Source organism: Felis catus, chromosome D1 (assembly GCF_018350175.1).
Source record: "Felis catus isolate Fca126 chromosome D1, F.catus_Fca126_mat1.0, whole genome shotgun sequence".
Lineage (NCBI taxonomy): Eukaryota > Metazoa > Chordata > Mammalia > Carnivora > Felidae > Felis > Felis catus.
Window position 1 is genome coordinate 54,908,557 of NC_058377.1, and position 20,507 is coordinate 54,929,063.

Here is a 20,507-nt window from a genome sequence, read left to right on the forward strand (position 1 = left end):
GTATGGGGAGGAAATGTCTAAACAGATGATTGCAATGCAGTGTGAAATAGATAGAACTTAATACAAGTAAGAACTCTAAATGAAGTGACCAAAGATAGAATAGGCTGTCTTTTGAGACTGTAGATTTCCTAAAATTGGAAGTTTTCAAGCATAGGCTGGGTGACCTAGGCTGGAATGTGGTACAGAGGATTCAAGCATTGTATTCCAACAACAGATTTTAGGTTTTAATAATTTGGAATCATTTTGAAAATGGAGGGCTACCCCTAAGAGTTCCCCAAGTATGGTGAAAGAACTGAGAAATGAAGAAAACCCTGTATCAAAAAGGGTGATGAAGCCTTTCTTGGCATAATCTTGGGCTATAGTCCTCAAAGGGAGTTACATTCAATGAAACTGTTGGCTGAAGGACCAGAAAGGCAGGAAGGGCCTGCTTAGGCTATCAGGTAGCTGTGGGGAGTGTAATTTTGGAACTGGCAGTCCAGAGTAGGAAAGTACACTTGAGAACTGAGCCTGTGGAAATTCTCTTTGGGGGAGCTGAGGGACTTGAGTTGGGGCTGGAAGGGAAAGCAAAGGCAAATCTGCAAAGTGGAGCTGGAACAAATGGATAAAAAGCACACTACCCAGAGAGTTAGTATAGATTAATAAGATTGTCCTTGCTTATTTGATTTCTTTTGTTCAAAAAGAGAAGTAAGGAGCAGTTGGTTTGCCAGAGGTAGGTGAGGATGAATTACACAAAGAGGTAAAGCTTGAATTTGGCCCTGAAAGATGAGTAAGATTTTTATCAGAGGAGGGAGAAATCATTGACAAGAAGCATTGGCAGGAGGGTAAGAAACTACTTGGCAAATCAGGAGAATAGAGGTTTCTAAGGTACAATTTGAATGTAGGCTGTGTCCGGGTGTTACGGCTTAGTTTGTAAGGAACTTTAGCTTTTGTGATGGATTTTAAAGTAGAGGAGTGCTGTATTTTAGATCACTGATGGCATGTGGAGAAATAATTAAAAGACAAAATGGATGCAGGTGATCATTTAGTTCTGCATTTATTAGAAAATGTAAAAAAGATTCAATTTTGTTCATAGTATTTATGTAATTGGCATCTACAGCAGTGGTATTCAAATCTGGCTGGCATTGGGATCACTAAGTCTTAAAATTACAGAATTTGGACCATAACCCAGTCATACTAAATCACAATTTGTGGGGATCAAAACAGGGCATCTGTATTCCTAAAAAGCTTGTGATGATTATTATGTTGGTTTATGTTTGTTTGTTTGTTTTTTAATTAGAAACGTTCATCTCTAAAGCATTGTTGTATTTTACTCCACGGAACTTATATTTTTAATGTTTATTTATTTTTGAGAGAGACAGAGACAGAATGCAAAGGGGTTAGGGGCAGAGAGAGAGGGAGACACAGAAGCAGAAGCAGGCTCCAGGCTCTGAGCTGTCAGCACAGAGCCCGACGTGGGGCTCGAACTCACGAGCTGTGAGATCATAACCTGAGCCAAAGTTGGACGCTCAACTGACTGAGCCACCCAGGTGCCCTTCAGAATGTATATTCTAAGTAGTCATGGTTAGAGATATAATTTCTACTGTAACCTAGAAGAATAATGAGAGACTTTATTAATTGTGGACACATTCATGCCTGTCCATTGTCAAGGACACTTACTTATTTAAGGTAATAACACCTATCCTCATTAAAACTATTGGTACCATGATAGGAATTCCCCTTTAAAGATTTTATTCCTTCCCTTTACCAGAAGCATTGGAGATTAGCAGTAAATTCAACACCGTATATGACAGGATGGTTACTGCATTGGCCATCATGTGTTTAGAACCAGGTCAAATTTACTGGAGAGATGATCTAGGCCAAGGGGGCTAGAACTCCCCCTTCAACAAAGTTTTCCTGAAAAGAACTTGATAAATATTTTAGGTTTGTGAGCATATAGTCTCTATTGCAACTACTCAACTCATTGGAATGTGAAAGATGCCATAGACAATATGTAAATGAATGACTGTGTTCCAATAAGACTATTAACAAAATTGGCAGCTTTACTGACTTTTGATGTAGTGATACAGTCCATTCTAGAGAGGGAACGTGATTTCCTAAAGCTACAGGATTAAAGGTTGGCAAAGAGTTACTATGTAGAATGCTGTTAGCAGTTTTATTTAATGAATGAATAAATGGAACCCAAGTGGTTAAGAAATTCTTCTAAAGCTAGTAAGTGGCACTGGGATTCACACTTAGTTTGGGATTCATATTTTAGCTGGGCCAAATTTCTGCCTTTTAAATGACACCATGGTGGTTCTCTGTGCTCTCCAGTGCCTTAGAGAAAAACAAGAACCTTGTGAATTTTCAGCAGTGCTTGGCACAGAGTAGGTATTACATCTTTGAGTATTGTTGACTGAATCAGACAGCAGTAGTTATGGTGTGCAGTGGAAGGATTTGAGCTGGGCCCTGGAGGATGGGTTGTATAGTTTGGACTTAAAAATTTTTTTAATATATATTTCCTTTAGCACGAAAATGATAAAAGAGTTATTTTGTTCTCTCTGATTCCAGTAGCTGCTGGTGGTGGTGACGATGTCAAATAACGGCCTAGACATTCAAGACAAACCTCCAGCCCCTCCGATGAGAAACACCAGCACTATGATTGGAGCTGGCAGCAAAGATGCTGGAACCCTAAACCACGGTTCCAAACCTCTGCCTCCAAACCCAGAGGAGAAGAAAAAGAAGGACCGATTTTACCGATCCATCTTACCTGGAGATAAAAGTACAGTATTTCATTTTTCTCATCATTTGTGTACTCTGTTTATTTTTCTTTTGCTTTTTTTATTTATTTATTTTATTAAATATAATTTATTGTCAAATTGGTTTCCATACAACACCCAGTGCTCATCCCAACAGGTGCCCTCCTCAATGCCCATCACCCACTTTCCCCTCCCCCTCCCGCCATTCAACCCTCAGTTTGTTCTCAGTATTTAAGAGTCTCTTATGGTTTGCCTCCTTCCCTCTCTGTAACTTTTTTTTTTCCCTTTCCCCTCCCCCTTGGTCTTCTATTAAGTTTCTCAGGATCCACCTATGAGTGAAAACATATGGTATGTGTCTTTCTCTGCCTGACTTATTTCACTTAGCATAATACCCTCCAATTTGTATACTTAAAACAATTTTTTTTGTAACCTAGATAAAAGATCTCTCCTTTCCTTGACTTAATTTTCCTTTAATGCCTTTTCTCCCCTTAAATACTTCCTTTGTCTTTCTTTCCTAACGTGGCTGAAGTCAAATAGAAAATAGACTTATTTTTATATTTTATTAACTATATCTGAACAAAATTCTAAGAAAATAATTATTCTGTTACCAAAGTTTAGACAATCTAACGCCAAATATTTACTTATTTTTTAAGTAAGTGATTAAACTTTTATGAACTCACAAAATATAAGAAATACTGGAATGTCTTCATTTGTAAATTTTTTTTGTAAATATTTATTTATGTTGAGAGAGAGAGAGAAAGAGAGAGAGAGAGAGAGAGAGAGAGAGAGAACATGAGTAGGGGAGGGACAGAGAGAGGGAGACAGAGGATCAGAAGCAGGCTCTGTGCCAGAGCCTAACACAAGGCTCGAACTCACCAACTGTGAACCATGACCTGAGCCAAAGTAGGAAGCTTAACTGACTGAGCCAACCAGGTGCTCCAAGAAATGTTTTTTTCTCAAGCTAGTTTCATTTGGAATGTCTTTCTGATTCTTGATTGCCTCTTATTTATTTGTATGCCCCCATCTCACATAGATTTGGAGATTAGATATCGTAAGAAGGGTAAGTAATAGCTGAGAAAAGGAAGCAGGACCCAGCATGAGTTTGCTAAGGATAAGTCATACTAGGTGGGCTCATTTTCTTTTTACTGATAAAACTTCTAGAAGAATAATCAGGATTTTAATAGTGTATCTCATAAAGTCACTGAGATCCTATGGACAAGAAGATCATGAAATAGAGGTTTGGGTATCCACATTGATAGATGACTTTTGTTTGACTCCCCAAATGTTTATTTAAGTGGCTATTGATATGAGGTAAAATTCTCAGTCATGCTTGCAAGTCCTTTTCTTGTGGGGTGTTGACAAAATTGGCTTTCTGTTTATAAATAGTTATCATAGCTTCTGATTTAGATGGACCTGGTTCAAATCCTGTATTCATCACTTACCAGCTCTCTGACCTTAGGTATGTGAGTCACCTCCTTTGACTTTTAGTTTCCTATCTGCAGGAAACATTGGGATTTTCATATCTCTAAAATTGGGATAATATTTCACAGGGTTGTTGTGTGAAGATTACAGCAAATTTCCTAATTAAGTACCTTCCACACAGAAGGTACTCAAAAATTAGTACCCTTTCTCTTTACTCCTTTATTGAAGCTGGGAGGCATTAGACTATATGATAAAATCAGAATTGGGATTCTGAAGCAGTAGGCCAAATATAACAAGCACAATGTGAATTGCAGAAAATATCTTACGTTGTAGAAAAATATAACTGCATAACTATAGATCAGTATAAGATGGTAGATGATAGTATTATTAACCAAATAGGGAACACGGGAAGAGGAACAAGTCAGGAGGTTTGTAGTTGGAGAGCAGGAAAGATGATGACTTTAAACACATCGCATTTGAGGTGAAAAGATAATTTTAGGCACTTTGCATCTGAGATGTCTTGACATAGAGATGTCTAATAGGCAGTGATATTACGTATAGGAAATGATTCTTGAATAACTGAAATGAGAACTATTGAGGATTATTATTGAGTATTTGGGGCTTGTGTCTTTGTGTGTGTTTACCCTTTCCTCTATTCCACCTTCATTGTGAGCCCTTTGGGGGCCTAGATAGAAGAGATAGGGGTAAGTTGCTTAGCTTTCATTTTCTGGCTAATTTATTTATGTAGTAGTGGTTAACTTCCTAGGATACAGGGGCTATGATCTAGGTGGTATTACCCTGCCCTAGAATCTTCTCCCACATATATAGTCACTTTGTATCCCTCAATTTAGGTGGATGCTTATTTTTAACATTGTGCTTTAACAACCATAGTTCTTTTTTTTTTTTTTTTTCCCCAGTGGCTGAAAACTTTATTTTTTTATTTAAATTTTAGTTAACACACAGTGCAATATTGAGTTCAGGAGTAGAATTCAGTGATTTATCATTTACATACAGTACCCACTGCTCTTCACAACTAGCAACCTCCTTAGTATCCACCACCCATCTAGCCCACCTCCCCACCTCTCTCCATCAACCCTCAGTTTGTTCTCTGTCATTAAGAGTTTCTTGTGGTTTGTTTCCCTTTCCTCTCTCCCTGCCCTGTCTTCTCATATTCTCATCTGTTTTGTTTCTTAAATCCACATATGAATGAAATCATATGGTATTTGTCTTTCTTTGATTGACTTATTTTGCTTAGCATAATATATTCTGGCTCCACCCACGTCATTGCAAATGGCAAGATTTCATTCTTTTTGATGGCCAAGTAATATTCCACAATGTATATATACCACATCTTCTTTATCAATTCATCAGTCAGTGGACATTTGGGCTCTCTCCATAGTTTGGCTATTGTTGATAATGCTGCTGTAAACATCAGGGTGCATGTATCCCTTGGAATCTTTGTATCCTTTGGGTAAGTGTCTAAGAGTGGAATTGCTGGCTCATGGGGTAGTTCTATTTTTAATTTTTTGAGGAACTTCCATACTATTCTCCAGAGTGGCTGCATCAGTTTGCACTCCCACCAACAGTCCAGGAGGGTTCCCTTTTCTCCACATCCTCGCCAACACCTGTTGTTTCCTGTGTCATTAATTTTAGCCATTCTGACAGGTGTGAGGTGGTATCTCATTGTGGTTTTGATTTGTATTTGCCTGATGATGAGTGATATTGAGCATCTTTTCATGTGTCTGTTACCCATCTGGATGTCTTCTTTGGAAAAGTGTCTAATCATGTCTTCTGCCCATTTCTTAACTGGCTTATTTGTCTTTTGGGTTCAACAATAATTCTTGAACTCTATAAATAAGTAGGTCTTTGGCCCAAGTTTCTACATATAGTAGAAAGGACTTTTAAAATTGAAGTTGGAATTGTTCTTGCTGACTAACTAAGATTCCTGCCTCATAGATACCATCAAAATTAAAATTTTTTGTGTTTCAAAGGACACCATCAGGAAAGTTAAAACTCACAGAATGGTAGAAAATTTTCTTAAATCATATTTCTGATGAGGGACTTGTATCATACATATATGGAGAGCTATTACAACTTAACAATAAAAAGACAACTCAATTAAAAAAATGGGTAAAGGATCCAGATAGACATTTCTCCCAAGAAGATATACAAATGGCCAATAAGCACATGAAAAGATGCTCAAAATCATTAGTCATCAGGGAAATGCAAATCAAAACCACAATGAGATGTCATTTCACACCCACTAGGATGACTATAGAATAACAAGTGCTGACAAGGATGTGGAGAAATTGGAACCCTCATACACTGCTGGTGGGAGTGTAAAATGGTACAGCCACTTAGAACAGTCTGGCAGTTTCTCAAAAGATTAATCATAGAATTACCATATGACCTAGAAATGGAAACATGTTCACACAATACTTACATATGAATGTTTATAGCAGCATTATGCATAATAGCTAAGAAGTAGAAACAACCCCAATATCCATCAACTGATGAGTGGATAAATAAAATGTGGCATATCCTAACAAAGAAATATTACTTGGTAATAAAAAGAAATGGAGTTCTGATCCATGCTACAACATGGGGGAACTTTGAAAACATTATGCTAGTGAAAGAAGCCAGTCACAAAGGACCATATATTACATGATTCCATTTATATGAAATGTCCAGGCAAGTCCATAGGCAAAAAACAGATGAATGGTTGCCTGGCGCCGTGGGAGGAGGCGGATGGGATCAGAGGGTGATGGCTAAGAGGTATGGAGTTTCTTTTTGGGGTGATGAAAATGTTCTAAAATTGATTGTGAGAATGGTTGCCTAGCTCCATTAATATACAAAAAGCCACTGAATTTTACACTATATGGATGAATTGTATGGTTTTAAAACCTTTTTTTTTTAAAAGAAGATTCTTGCCTAAAACAGCAGGTACAAGTATAACCCTCAGACATCATTGAGAACGAAAGGGATGATCTTAATGTACTGAATGGGGAGGTGGGGTTCTGAATATCTGGGTTGTGGTCTTAGTTCTGTTATAAATTGGCTGTCTTTTTTTGGGTCAGTTATTTCTTTGTAGACTTCAGTGCCTTTATCTAAAAAACTAGAGTCAAACCAGTAGACATATAAAGTCTCTTACAGTTTTGAAATCCTGTAATTCTATAAATAAGATTATAAAGATGAAATTGGATTGGGCTGTATATGTAGGTGGAAAGAAAGTAGGCCATTGTAAAGTACTTTAATTAACGATAAAGCTGTAGACCCAGAGGTTTTGCTTGGACACTCTCGCTGAGTGATCCTTGGTCAAATCTGTCCGAAAATAAATCTCATAGCTCAAGATCAAAGCTGTATCTTTATAAATTCAAAGCATAGATGTAGAAAGCATAGAGTTATAAGTAGTTCTTGTGAAATAATCTAGTAACCTCTCTTTCATCCCCTAGTTACAGATTTTCTATGCATGCCCTGAGCCCAGAGATTTCACCCCTTTAAAGAACACCTACCTAGATGGCTATAACTAATGCATACATCAAAATGAAATAAGTGCTTCTTTCCCCTTTTGTTTGGATCCTTTGTTCAGTTTAATTCTGTGCTTGTTGATATTATCTTTCAAACAACAAGCATTTTTGCCCTTCGCCCTGTGCCTCATTTAGTCCTGGCAGGATACACACCAGTGTTGGCAGTCTTTGAAGTGGTATGCCCTTACTAAAGTATTTGGTCTAGAAATGGTCTAGAACTGGACTTAGAGAACCCAGATTGAGTCCTATCTCTGACATTTATTCTGTGATTTTTTTTCCTTTTACCAGTTGATTTTAATCTCAGTATCCTCATCTGTAAAGTGGGAATAATCATAATTCCCTATCATGAATAGGCTTTTGTCATTTGACATAGTAGACAAAGTAGTAGACATTTTCTAAACTGTAAAACATTACAAATATGAGGGGTTTTGTTTGTTTGTCTTAATGGGAAACTCATTTCTTGTTTTAATCTGATGCCCACAAGTCATTTTCAGTTGAGGAGGCTGAGGTTTAGAGAAAATTAAATTGCTCAAGATCTCACAACTGGAAAGTGGTCGAGATGAGTGTGGAACTAAATCTTCCTAAAGTATCTGTTACAGCATAACCTACTCTCTCTGTTAGTTGTTCTCAACCCAGATTACTCATCTGACTCACCCATGGTGCTTTTAAAAAATAATAGGTGTCTAGGTCCTACCCGGACTTTTGGAGCCAAAATTACCAGAGTGGTAGTTTTAGGTCTCTAAAGAGATTTGGGAAACGAGAAAGAAGAGTCTTTGTGGCCTGCAGTAGTGGTTGAGATTTGAGCTGGCAATGGTTAGAATGCTTGTGGGCATTACCTAATGCTGACCTCCAGCACGGCTTCAGTGTGTGCCTGGGAAATGCATAAATAATTGGAAGAAGCTGTAATTGAAGGCCTGTAATAGGTGGCGCTGGGTTGCAGAATTCTATGTGGGAAAGCCTGGTACCTGTGGTTGGGGTCTGGAGCCTTTGGCTTATTCTAAGAAGTCCCGCAGCATTTAGTTTGGAATCTTTTTCTGGCTGAATTTTCACAACCAAAGTGGAATTCTCCAGGCTTGGGAAGAGTTGAGCAAAGTTAATTTTAAAACTGGACTACGTCAGTGTTTATCTCTCCCAAGTTTGGAGTGTTTTACTGCCTTGAGCTCAGATTAACTCCGCTGAACCAATGAGAGGTACTTCTTAAAAATAAATCTTTTTAAAAAATAAATAAGGCCAGGGGCGCCTGGGTGGTTCAGTCGGTTGAGCGTCCGACTTCGGCTCAGGTCACGATCTCACTGTTGGTGGGTTCGGGCCCCGAGTCAGGCTCTGGGCTGATGGCTCAGAGCCTGGAGCCTGCTTCCGATTCTGTGTCTCCCTCTCTCTCTGCCCCTCCCCCATTCATGCTCTGTCTCTCTCTGTCTCAAAAATGAATAAACATTTAAAAAAAAAATTAAAATAAATAAATAAATAAATAAATAAATAAATAAATAAATAAGGCCAGTAATTTGTGCTGAAACCCAGATGGCTATACCGCACCATAGGATTTGGCAGTGTCAGCCTCATTTCCCATGCTATTTGAAAACCAAATGGACTACAGATAGGGTTAAATCAGGATGTGTGAGGTTGCAAGTTTCTTTTTCTACTTTGTTTTTTCAAGCTAGTCATCTCTAGTTACATGACATCAGGATGATTCTTTCTTTTTTCTTCTCAGCCACAGTTTGTCTTAATGAGTAGGTTGGGAACTCTTACTCTGCAACTCTCTCACATTAATGATAACTCATTTTGTAAAGCTCTTTAGCTTATAAAGCATATACATTTTCTTTACCTTAGTTGATCCTGAAATTAATAATAATAATAATAATAATAAAATAGTAATAACAAATAGTAATAACACAATAGTAATATCCATAAAATGGTAACAACAATAACCCAGCTACTATCTATTGAATGCCTATTAATTTCCACACAGTATTTTAGGAGCTTTGATGTTTGTAAAATATACCAGCCCTTTTAGGTAGATAAATATTTCCATTTTGTAGTCCGTAAACTCAGGTTCACAGTGATTAAGTAACTTTCCCAAGGTGATCTAGTTAGAGGGTGGCTGAGTTGGGATTGAAGCTGATTCCACTGTAAAGCACTGATACTCTTATGCTTAGCAGGTCAACAACTTGCCCAGGGGCACATGCTGCATAGTTGTAGTGCATGGAGTCTGAATTTGAATCATTGTCTCTTGACTTCTGGACCATACCCTTTCATTCTTCTAAGTCTTTGGACACCATATAGTGTTTGAGGGCTCCCATCCTAGAGATATTCATACAAGCGCCTTTAGTAGAACTGATTTGATTGTTTCTTTTGCTTTAAAACAACTTTGCATTGAATGACATTCATTCTATCACTTACTGGCATATTCATTTAGTCTGCAATATGGGGAAGGCACAGTGCATACAAAAGAAACCATGTTGGAGTTTAAGCACTTGAAGTTGTCGCCATTGCCCATCCCTGACTTTGAGACTTTTGGTAACTTGCTTTACCTTTCTTAGCCTCAGTTCTTTTACCTATAGTATTGGTACACAATAATATTTATCTCATAGAATTGTTGTAAGGATTATGAGACTAAAGATGTGAAAAATGTTATGCAAAGTAAGCCTTGTTAAGACTTGGTAAAATTTTGGTGGCTATTATTGCTTGCAGTCATAGTTTTCTTTTGGAATCTGTGATTAACACTTCAGAGTTGTTACGATATTTACAAAATAGCAGCTCTTGACAGGGTTCCTCTAAGGTAGAATTAAAAAATGGTTTTGGGGTAAGCTACCTTTCTCTGTCCACATATAGGCCTGTATTTCCTGTTGGTTGAGATAGGGCTAATGGGAAGGCCAGATTAAGCTATTTTGGGCATTGAGACTAAGCAGACCCAAGAACAGGTTTCCCAAGAAGTTCTCAAGAGTTCTCTGTAATATCTGTCAGAAGCAGGAGTCTAAGCTCTGGATATGGGCTTGGATCTCTGGAACAAATAATATATTTGAAACTGAGGCCAAAAAGGTAAGCCTCTTAAAACTACAAATCTTAGATACTCTTCATTTCTTCATTATTCTAATTCTCTCTCTTTTCCCTTTTTTTCCCTTTCTTCCCTTCTTCCTCTGTGTTCTCTGATTCACTTACATAGTTTTTATCCACAGGGTTGGAAGCACTGATGTACATATGATACTAGGAGTTTAGCTTGGCAACCAGTTATATGTTCAAGATTTTCTAAGGAATTAATAGTATAAAGTATTCTGTTTGGGGTTTGGTTCCTCCTGCAGTGTTCTCACTTACTTGTTGTATGGTCTTGGACAACTTCCTGAACTTCTCTAGGCTTTCCTGTCTTTAAAATGAAAAAGTTGGAGGTGCCTGGGTGGCTCAGTCGGTTAGCATCTGACTCTTGATTTTGGCTCAGGTCATGATCTCATGGTTTATGAGATTACACCCTGTGTGGGGCTCTGTACTGACAGCGTGAAGCCTGCTTGGAATTCTCTCTCTGCCTCTCTGCCCTTCCCCTCCATCAAAAATAAATAAATAAACTTTAAAAAAATAAGTAAAATGAAAAAAATTGGACTAAATGCTCTGTAAGTTCGTATGTGGCTCATGAACCATGGTTTCTTATAGGTCCCCTCATTGAACTTTCACCTTTATTTGTAAAATGCACGTTTCAGAAGTGTACAGTTTAGTGTTGCATTGACCACATCTATGTGGCCACTAACCTGTCCAACAAAAAAGGATATAAGCAGCCCCCTAGAAGCTCCGTTCGTTTTCTCTTGCAGGCACTAACATCTCTCTCTTTCCAAAGGTAAACCCATTAATGAGTTGCTATACATAGAATCATACAATGTATATTCTTTTCTTTGTCTTCATTTGATTAACACTGTTTATAAGATTTATCTGCAATTTTACATACAGTTTAGCTCATTGCCATTGCTATATAATATTCTCTTATAGGATTATTTTCCATTGTACTATCGATGAACATCAGGTTGGTGTCAGTGGTAGACTCTTATGGGTAATGTTTTCTGATCACACTTGTGCATATTTTTATAGATGTATTCACACTTTTTTGTTGAGTACATATACATAGTGAAAATGCTGGATCATGCAAATACTTATGCTAAACTTTGGTTGATAATTAAAAAATTCAAAGTTCAAACACATGGCTGTTCAGTTTATATTCCCACCAGTCATGCATAAGAGTTGCACTTCACTTTTTTGTCACCACTTAGTTTTGTCAGTCTTTAATGAGGTTCAGCAGCTTTTCATGTTAATTGGCCATTTGGATATTCTTTTTTGTGAAGTGCTTATTCAAGTGTTTTGCCCATTTAAGAAAAAAAATTTTTTATTGATTTTCAGGAGTTCTTACCTAGATATAAGCCTTTTGCCAGTTGAATATATAGCAAATATCTTCATTTATGCACTTAATGGTGTCTTTGATATATGTATGACATGGTGTCTTTGATAGAATTAAATATAGCTAAATGTATTATTTCCTTTCTAATGTTTTCTGTTCTGTTTTTAGAATCTTTATCTACTGTAAGTTATGAAGATTTTTCTATTTGAATTTTTGCTATGTTCATATACACAATCCTATTGTCTGTGAATTGTGATAATTTTGTTTCTTCCTTTTTAATCCTTCTTCTTTTCTTTCCTAGTTGCACTGACTACCTTCAGTATTGTGATAAATAGCAGTGACACCCTTAATCTTACTTGTAATCTCAGAGGAAAACTGTCAACATTTTACCATTAAGTTTGATGTTGGTGCTAGTGTTTTTGGTAATTAGCTTTTATTAGATTAAATGGATTCCCTTATAATCCTAGTTTGCTATGAATGTTTAATCACAATTGGATATAAAATTTTAGCAAATACATTTTCTCCTTTATTTTGTTCTTCTGGTATGTTGCATTTACTTTGTTTAAAATACGGAGATATAATTCATATACCATACGGTTCAGTGGTTTTTAGTATAGTCACAAGATTGTACAACATCACAATGCTCTAATTCCAGTACATTTTGCACCACCCTAAAAAGAAACCCTGTACTTCGCCATATTTCCTTCTTCCCATTGGCAACCACTAATCTACTTTCTGTCTATGGATTTGACTTCTCTGGACATTTTATATAAATAGAATCATACAATATGTGGCCGTTTGTGACTTGCTTCTTTCACTTGGCATGATGTTTTTAGGTTCATCCATGTTGTAGCATGGGTCAGGACTTCATTTCTTTTTACAGCTTAATAATATTTTGTTGTATGGATATACCATTTATCTGTTTATCAGTTGAGGGACATTTTGGTTTCTATGCTTTGATTATTTTGAATAATGTTGCTATGAACATTCACTTACAAGTCGTTGTGCAGATAAAGGTTTTCATCAGATTCCTCTAGACTCATACTTACTAGTCATCATAGAAAAATGTGCTAGCAGCAGCAGCAGCAGTTGTCCCAGGCAGCCTGATGTTTGTGGCCTTGGGATCTGGGACTACCCGTATCCTGAGTTTGCTTTATTTCCTCCATTGTATCATCCCTCAGTCCCATGCTTGGAGTACATCTCTAATAAGAGCTTATTAAATTTGGTTGACTTGCTGGGCAGATAGAAAGCTGGGGCAAAGATCACTGTTTTCTGGCCCTTTGTTTATTCTGTTTCCTTCTGGAATGCCCTTTTCCATTTCTGCCTGACCAACTCCTGTTTATTCTTCATGATTTCTTTCAGGTATTATCTTCTCCAGAAAGGTGATTTTTACCTACCTTTATCTATACCTGAACATGGATCATTGACCTATTTTGCAGATTGAAGACTTGATCTAAGAAGAAGAAAGTGACTTTTCTAGGGTCATAAAGTGAATTAATGGCAAAGATAATACTGGATCCATTCTCCACTGACTCCTAGTCCAGGACAGATTTCTCTTAACTTCCTGACCTCAGTGTTCTCAGCTCTGAGATGGAGATAATCTATGCTGTCTGGTTCTTGGAGTTGTTGTAAGGAGCCAGTGAGGCAGTGACTGTGAAAAGGCTTTGTGAAGGGCTATACACATGTGAGTGTGATTGTTACTTCCAGTAAGGCATTCAGTGAGTGCCAGGTAGCTCTGTGACTAGGTGGCTTCTCCAGTTCTGTCCTGCTTTCCTGCCTCAGGTGTCCTGTTTCCTGCTGATGCTCTCCAGTCAGTGACTACTCAGCCTAAATTGCATGGCACACAGGATAAATTCTGCCCACTAGGGTTCTTTTCCCCCCTGTACTTCCCTCCTCTCCCACTTCAGCCAAGCCCTTCTTTTCTTATACTCGTTCTGGTCTGTGTTAAACTGTTATTTCAGTAAGTAGTTGCTTCCAGTCAAATCAGTCAGTAAGCATCAGAGGCTATCACAAAGGGTAAAAGACTTGATCGGGTGAACTGAGTCTTACCACCATATGCTCTGTGATACAGTGAGTCAGTTTACTTCTTAGGGCCTCTTACTTCAGGAAGTAGAATAACAGACTCTAAGGTTACTTCTTAATGTTTTGGGGGTGTTCTTGAATTAACCTATTCCGTGTTGGGTCCTCAGTGGAAGATTTGGAAGTATAACGATCATAATTAGAAGCCATGATTATGGTCCTCAGGAAGCTTACATTTTAAGTAAAGGAGTAAGTCTTTAAAATAGCAAGGAATCATACAAGACAGGAAATGACTAAATGCATGGTGGTGTGGCAGACTCAGTGTCTTGGGAATTCACAGAGGGAGGAAAAGTCAGGAAGAAGTAAGTGGGACTTGGACCAGTCTTTAAAAGATGACTGAGAATTTGACAGGGAGATTGGGAGGAAGAGCATTCCAAAGTAAGGAGAAGAAAAAGAGCAAAAACTTGGAGGTGGGAATATGGGAGGTATATGCAAAGGTTATGGGACAAAAAGTGACCAGTGGAAGCCAACTTCAGCATTACTGTATGTTCATGTGTTAAATGATTTCATTTCCTTGGGGCTCTTTTCTATAGATTACTCATCCTCTAAGCCCCTCTCTTTTTGTGTCTCCATTACTGGAGTCTCTTTTGTATTTGACATTCTATGCCTATAATGGCATGTTATATAGTATATTAATAGCATAAATTAGAAATGATATGTAAAAATATAAGGTATAGAAGTATAAAATACAAATCCAAATAAAACATAAAAGGGGCGCCTGGGTGGCTCAGTCCGTTAAGCGTCCGACTTCAGCTCAGGTCATGATCTCACAGCTCGTAAGTTCGAGCCCCTCATCAGGCTCTGTGCTGACAGCTCGGAGCCTGGAGCCTGCTTTGGATTCTGTGTCTGCCTCTCTCTCTGCCCCTAACCCACTCGTATTCTGTCTCTGTCTCTCTCAAAAATAAACATTAAAAAAACAAAAACATAAAAGTTGTTTTTCCCTACCATCTTTTAAATGACTAGATCAGGGGAAATTTAGGAACAATAAGCAGTTCCAAAGCCCTGCAACATGTCTCATGCATTCTAGCTATGAGTAAGACAGATGGACTTATGTCATAAATGACTGCTTTATTTGGGCCCTGCTAAACTCTTGGCCTTTCCTTTCTAAAAACAGCTGCTTCTTGAAGGGAAATTGCCAAGTGCTGAATAGCTTAAACTCTAGCAATTGGCATGTAGGCAAATAGTTCTTATTAAGACACTGAGGAAAGGAACTTTGGAATCAGACTTGGGTTCAAATCCCAGCTCTTACTAACTGTGTGAGCTTGAGCAAATTATTTAATGGTTTTTGTTTGTTTGTTTGTTTGTTGTTTTTTGTTTCTTCATCTGTAAAATGACAATCATAATAATCTATCTCATAGGATTATAAGAATTCAGGAAAAGAATGTGTTAAGTTATGGTATCTTACACGTGGTAAGTTCTTATTTAATATTATTTCTTTTCCTTTTATACCAAAGTATGTTTTCTTGACTCAACTTGAAATTCTTTAGGGAAGGTGAAAAATAGAATGTAAAGGGCCTCGGCTTTGAAGCCACACCTTTTGAATTGCAGTCACTTCAATAACTGTAGGCAAGTCTGTGCTTCAGTTACTTAATCTATAAGTAAAATTAATTGCCTCTCAGGATTGTGGTAATTATATGAGATGATGTGAATGGAGTACCTATTAAAAACTGTAGGATGCCATGTCAAGAGGAATCCAGCTACAGAGTCTTGAGAGTATTCATCCCTCTGTTTTCATAGACTCGTGGAATGTAGGAGCTAGAAGGGTCCTTAACAATCATCTCATCCATTCTCTCCATTGTTCATATGGGAAAGCTGAGAATCTGGACTGTGTGGTGTGTAGAGGCAAAACTGGCCTGAACTCTAGAACCTTCTTGTTCCTCCCACCACATTTTTCATCAGGATTTTCATTTCATCAGGGTTACCCAGTTATCCTGGCTGGGTCTGTGGAGACATTAGGACTTCAGAATTTCTTTGGGCCAGTGTACTGAGCTCCCACAGAGCAGGGTTTTCAAACAGGACTGATGATGGCTGGGTAACAAGGATTGTGAAAGTCAGGTCAGATCTTGTAAAAATGAAACATTTATTCCTGTCCTGGAAAGAATTTGCCTGTTTTAGGCAGATTTCCTTAGACTCCTTGCCAAGTTGAGTTAGGTATGTGGTTATTTGTTACTTTCTTCGCTCGCTGTCTGTACACCTGTTTTGTGCCAGGCGTGTGCTAGCCATTGAGGATCCATAATGAATTGGACATGGCCCCTGCACTTGGGACTCAGTGTGGTTTTTCCCAAGAGAAACCCTTAAAATAGGCAATTACTATAATGGTGCTGTGGGAACAGAGCAAAGGGTGAAGGACTGCCCAACCTAGAGATCAGGGAGGACTTCAGAGAAAAGATGACCTTTAAGTTGAGACCTGAAAAGGATAAATAAAAGGCTGAGGTAGCAAGGGAAGGGAAAACGAAAGGCAGGATTCATAGGCAAAGGGAGTAGCTTGAGAAAATGTGAAGAGGTGTAAAAGAACCCATTATGTTTGGTGACGTAACTGATTCAGTGTAGTTGGTGTAGAGTGTGTGAAACATAAGTAGCAGGAGGTTAAAAGAGGGTACAAGTTTGTAGAGTGGAGCTTCTGAAACTTTTTTGTTTAATAGCATAGTTTTAAGTTCACAGCAAAATTGAGTGGAAGGTATCCAGATTTACTGTATACCTCCTGCCCTCACATATGTACAACCTTTCCCACAATTAGCATCTTGTACCAGGGTGGTGCATTTGTTTCAATTGATGCACTGACATCAACATATCATGTTCACCTTAGGTCTGTATTTTATGTTAGGGTTCATTCTTGGTGTTGTACACTCAATGGGTTTGGACAAATGAATAATGACATATATCCACCATGATAGTATCGTACAGAGTAGTTTCACTGCCCTAAAATTCCTCTGTGCTCTACTAATTTATCGCTTCTTCCCTCCTAACCCCTGACAACCACTGATTCTTATGCTGTTTCCATAGTTTCGCCTTTCCTAGAATGTCATATAATTGGAATAATACAGTTCATAGTCTTTTCAGGTTGATTTGTTTTCCTAGTAATATGTATTTAAGGTTCCTCATTGTCTTTTCATGGCTTAATAGCTCATTTCTTTTTAGTGCTAAATAATATTCCATTTCCTGGAGGAACCACAGTTTATTTATCCACTCACCTACTGAAAGATATCTTGGTTGCTTCTAGGTTTTGGCAGTTATGAATAAAGCTGCTATAAATACCCATGTGCAAGTTTTTATGTGAACATAAGTTTTCAGCTCATTTGGGTGAATAGCAAGGAGTGCAATTGCTGGATTGTATGGTAAGAGTGTGTTTAATTTTGTAAGAAACTGCCAACCTGCCTTCCAAAGTGACTTACCATTTTGGATTCCTGCCAGCAAGGAATAAACACTCTTTTTTAAAAAAATTGTTTAATGTTTATTTATTTTTGAGGGAGAGAGAGAGAGAGAGAGAGAGAGAGAGAGAGAGAGAGAGAGAAAGCAGGGAAAGGGTGGAGAGAGAGAGGGAGACACAGAATCTAAAGAAGGCTCCAGGCTCCAAGCTGTCAGCACAGAGCCTGACATGGGGCTCAAACTCATGAACCGTGAGGTCATGACCTGAGCCGAAGTCGGATGCTTAACTGACTGAGCCACCCAGGTTCCCCAAGGAATAAACATTCTTGTTGTTTCATAGCCTTGTCGGCATTTGATATTTTCAAGGTGTGTAGTGGTATTTCATTGTCATTTTAATTTGCAATTCCCTAATGACACATGATGTTGCACATCTTTCCCACCTGTATATCTTTTTTGGTAGTTACTTGTTCAGGTCTTTTGCCCATTTTATTAATCAGGTTGTTTGTCTTATTGTTGAGTTTTAAGAGTTCTTCATATATTTTGGATAACAGTCCTTTATCAGATAAGTCTTTTACAAATATTTTCCTTTATCTGTGGCTTGTCTTCTCATTCTCTTGATTCTCAAACTTTTATATGCACATGAATCGTTTCTGATCTCATTAAAATTCAGATTCTGATTCAGTAGGTCTGGGTTGGAGCTTGAGATCCTACATTCCCAGTAGTCTCCCAAGTTGTGCTGATGGTGCTTGGAATATCAAGACTATAGATCACCTTGGCTGCTGTCTGCATTGGAGGGGACCAGAATGCAGGTGACAGGTGACTTTTAGAATGATCCAGGCCATAGATAACAATGCCTGAAAGGGGGTGGTAACAAGGAAAATGGAAAAGAGTGGATAAATTTGATTTCTGTATAGCAGAGGAAATCATTAGTAACCTGGGGACTGAATTTAAGAGAGATGGGGAGAAAGAGGAGAGATCACATAATCATGAGCAGCGATAGTCTGTAAGAGGCAGAGTGACAGAATAGGAGGGCCTTGTGGCTGGGAGTCTGAAGACCCCAGTTCTGGGTGCAGGTCTGCTTCTAACTTGTGACCTTGTGCAGGTTATTTAACCTCTTGGAACCTCTGTTTCTTCTCTCAATAGGCACCTTAACCACTGCCCTGCTCATCACACAGTTGTTTTCAGGTTCTGGTGAAATAATATATGTGAGCACTAGAGGATGATACAAATGAAGGTGATTATTGTAATTATTATGAAATGTAAATCTGTTATAAAGTGCTATAAGGTATACTGGTACTTTCTTTGCCCAGGAATGTTCAGTCTGGTAGTGAGGTTCAGACAAGTCAACCTGGAAAGGTAATAGAACAAGTGGATCATATACATGCATGCAGCTCTCTTGAGCATTGGGGCCTTAACTGTGGATTTGGCCACCTGTTTTCGTCTACAGCCTATACTTTAAAAAAATTATTTGTATTGTAGTGTAGTTGACACACATTACATTAGTTTCAGGTGTACAACATAGTGATTCAAGTTTACACATTATGCTATGTTCACAAGTGTAGGTACCATCTGTCACCATATGGTGCTATTATAGTACCATTAATTATATTCCTTATGCAGTGCCTTTTATTCCTGTGACTTGTTCGTTCCATAGCTGGAAGCCTTATCTCCTACTCCCCTACACGCATGTTGCCCATCCCCGACCCCCCTCCCCTCTGGCAACTATCAGTTTGTTCTCTGTATTTATAGCTCTAATTCTGCTTTTTGTTTGTTGATTCATTTTTTTTAAAGATTCCACATATGAGTGAAAATCATATGATATTTGTCTTTCTCATTCTGACTTATTTCACTTAGCATAATATCCTCTGGTCCATCCATGTTGTTGCAAATGGCACTATCATCCCTTTTTTATAGCTGCATAATATTCCTGCGTGTGTGTGCGTATATAAACACACACACCTACAGCTTCTTTATCCATTTATCTATCAATGGACACTTAGGTTGCTTAGATACATGCACATATAGGGGTGCGTGTATCTATTCAAATTAGTGTTTCTGTTTTCTTTGAGTAAATGCCCAGTAGTTCAATGACTAGATCATATGGTAGTTCTATTTTTAACTTTTTGAGGAACCCCATACTGTTTTCCACATTGCTGTACCAATTTATATTCCCACCAACAGTGCACAAGGTTTCCTTTTCCTCTACATCCCCACCAATACTTGTTTCTTGTCTTTTTGATTTTAGCCACTCTGTCAGGTGTCACATGATATCTCATTGTGGTTTTGATTTGCATTTCCCTGATAATGAGTGATGTTGAACATCTTTTCATGTTTCTTGGCCATCTGTATCTTCTTTGGAAAAATGACTATTTGTGTCCTCTGCCCATTTTTAAATCAGATTGGTGTGTGTGTGTGTGTGTGTGTGTGTGTGTGTGGCGTTATATAAGTACTTTTTTTAAAGTTTATATATATATTTTTTTTTTTTAATTTTTTTAATGTTTATTTATTTTTGAGACAGAGAGAGACAGAACATGAACGGGGGAGGGGCAGAGAGAGAGGGAGACACAGAATCGGAAGCAGGCTCCAGGCTCTGAGCCATCAGCCCAGAGCCCGACGCGGGGCTCGAACTCACGGACTGCAAGATCTTGACCTGAGCTGAAGTCAGACACTTAACCGACTGAGCCACCCAGGCACCCCATAAAGTTTATATATTTTAAGAGAGAGTGCATGTGTGCACCTGCTTGTGTGCAAGTGGGGGAGGGGCACAGGGAGGGAGAGAGAGAGAGAGAAAGAGAGAGAGAATCCCAAGCAGACTATGCGCTGTTAGCACAGACCCTGACGTGGAGCCCTATCTCATCATGATCTACGAGATCATGACCTGAGCTGAAATCCAGAGTTGAGCACTTAACTGACTGGGCCACCCAGGTGCCCCTCACTTCTTTGCATGTTTTGGATATTAACCCCTTATTGGATATATCATTTGCAAGTACCTTCTCCTATTCAGTA

The 20,507-nt window shown here is 38.3% G+C and overlaps 1 protein-coding gene across 4 annotated transcripts in view; it reads left to right on the top strand.

The window, feature by feature from the left end:
* PAK1 (p21 (RAC1) activated kinase 1) overlaps positions 1 to 20,507 on the top strand; it is a 157,844-nt gene that overhangs the window by 86,130 nt on the left and 51,207 nt on the right. For 2 of the 4 annotated variants that reach the window (XM_023239404.2, XM_003992702.6), the window contains exon 2: positions 2,548 to 2,758. In XM_023239404.2, the coding sequence (XP_023095172.1) occupies positions 2,569 to 2,758 (190 nt within the window). In that variant the 5' untranslated portion in view covers positions 2,548 to 2,568. The remainder of the gene's footprint in view (positions 1 to 2,547; positions 2,759 to 20,507) is intronic. The other 2 variants (XM_045038688.1, XM_006936899.5) reach the window with 1 other exon arrangement.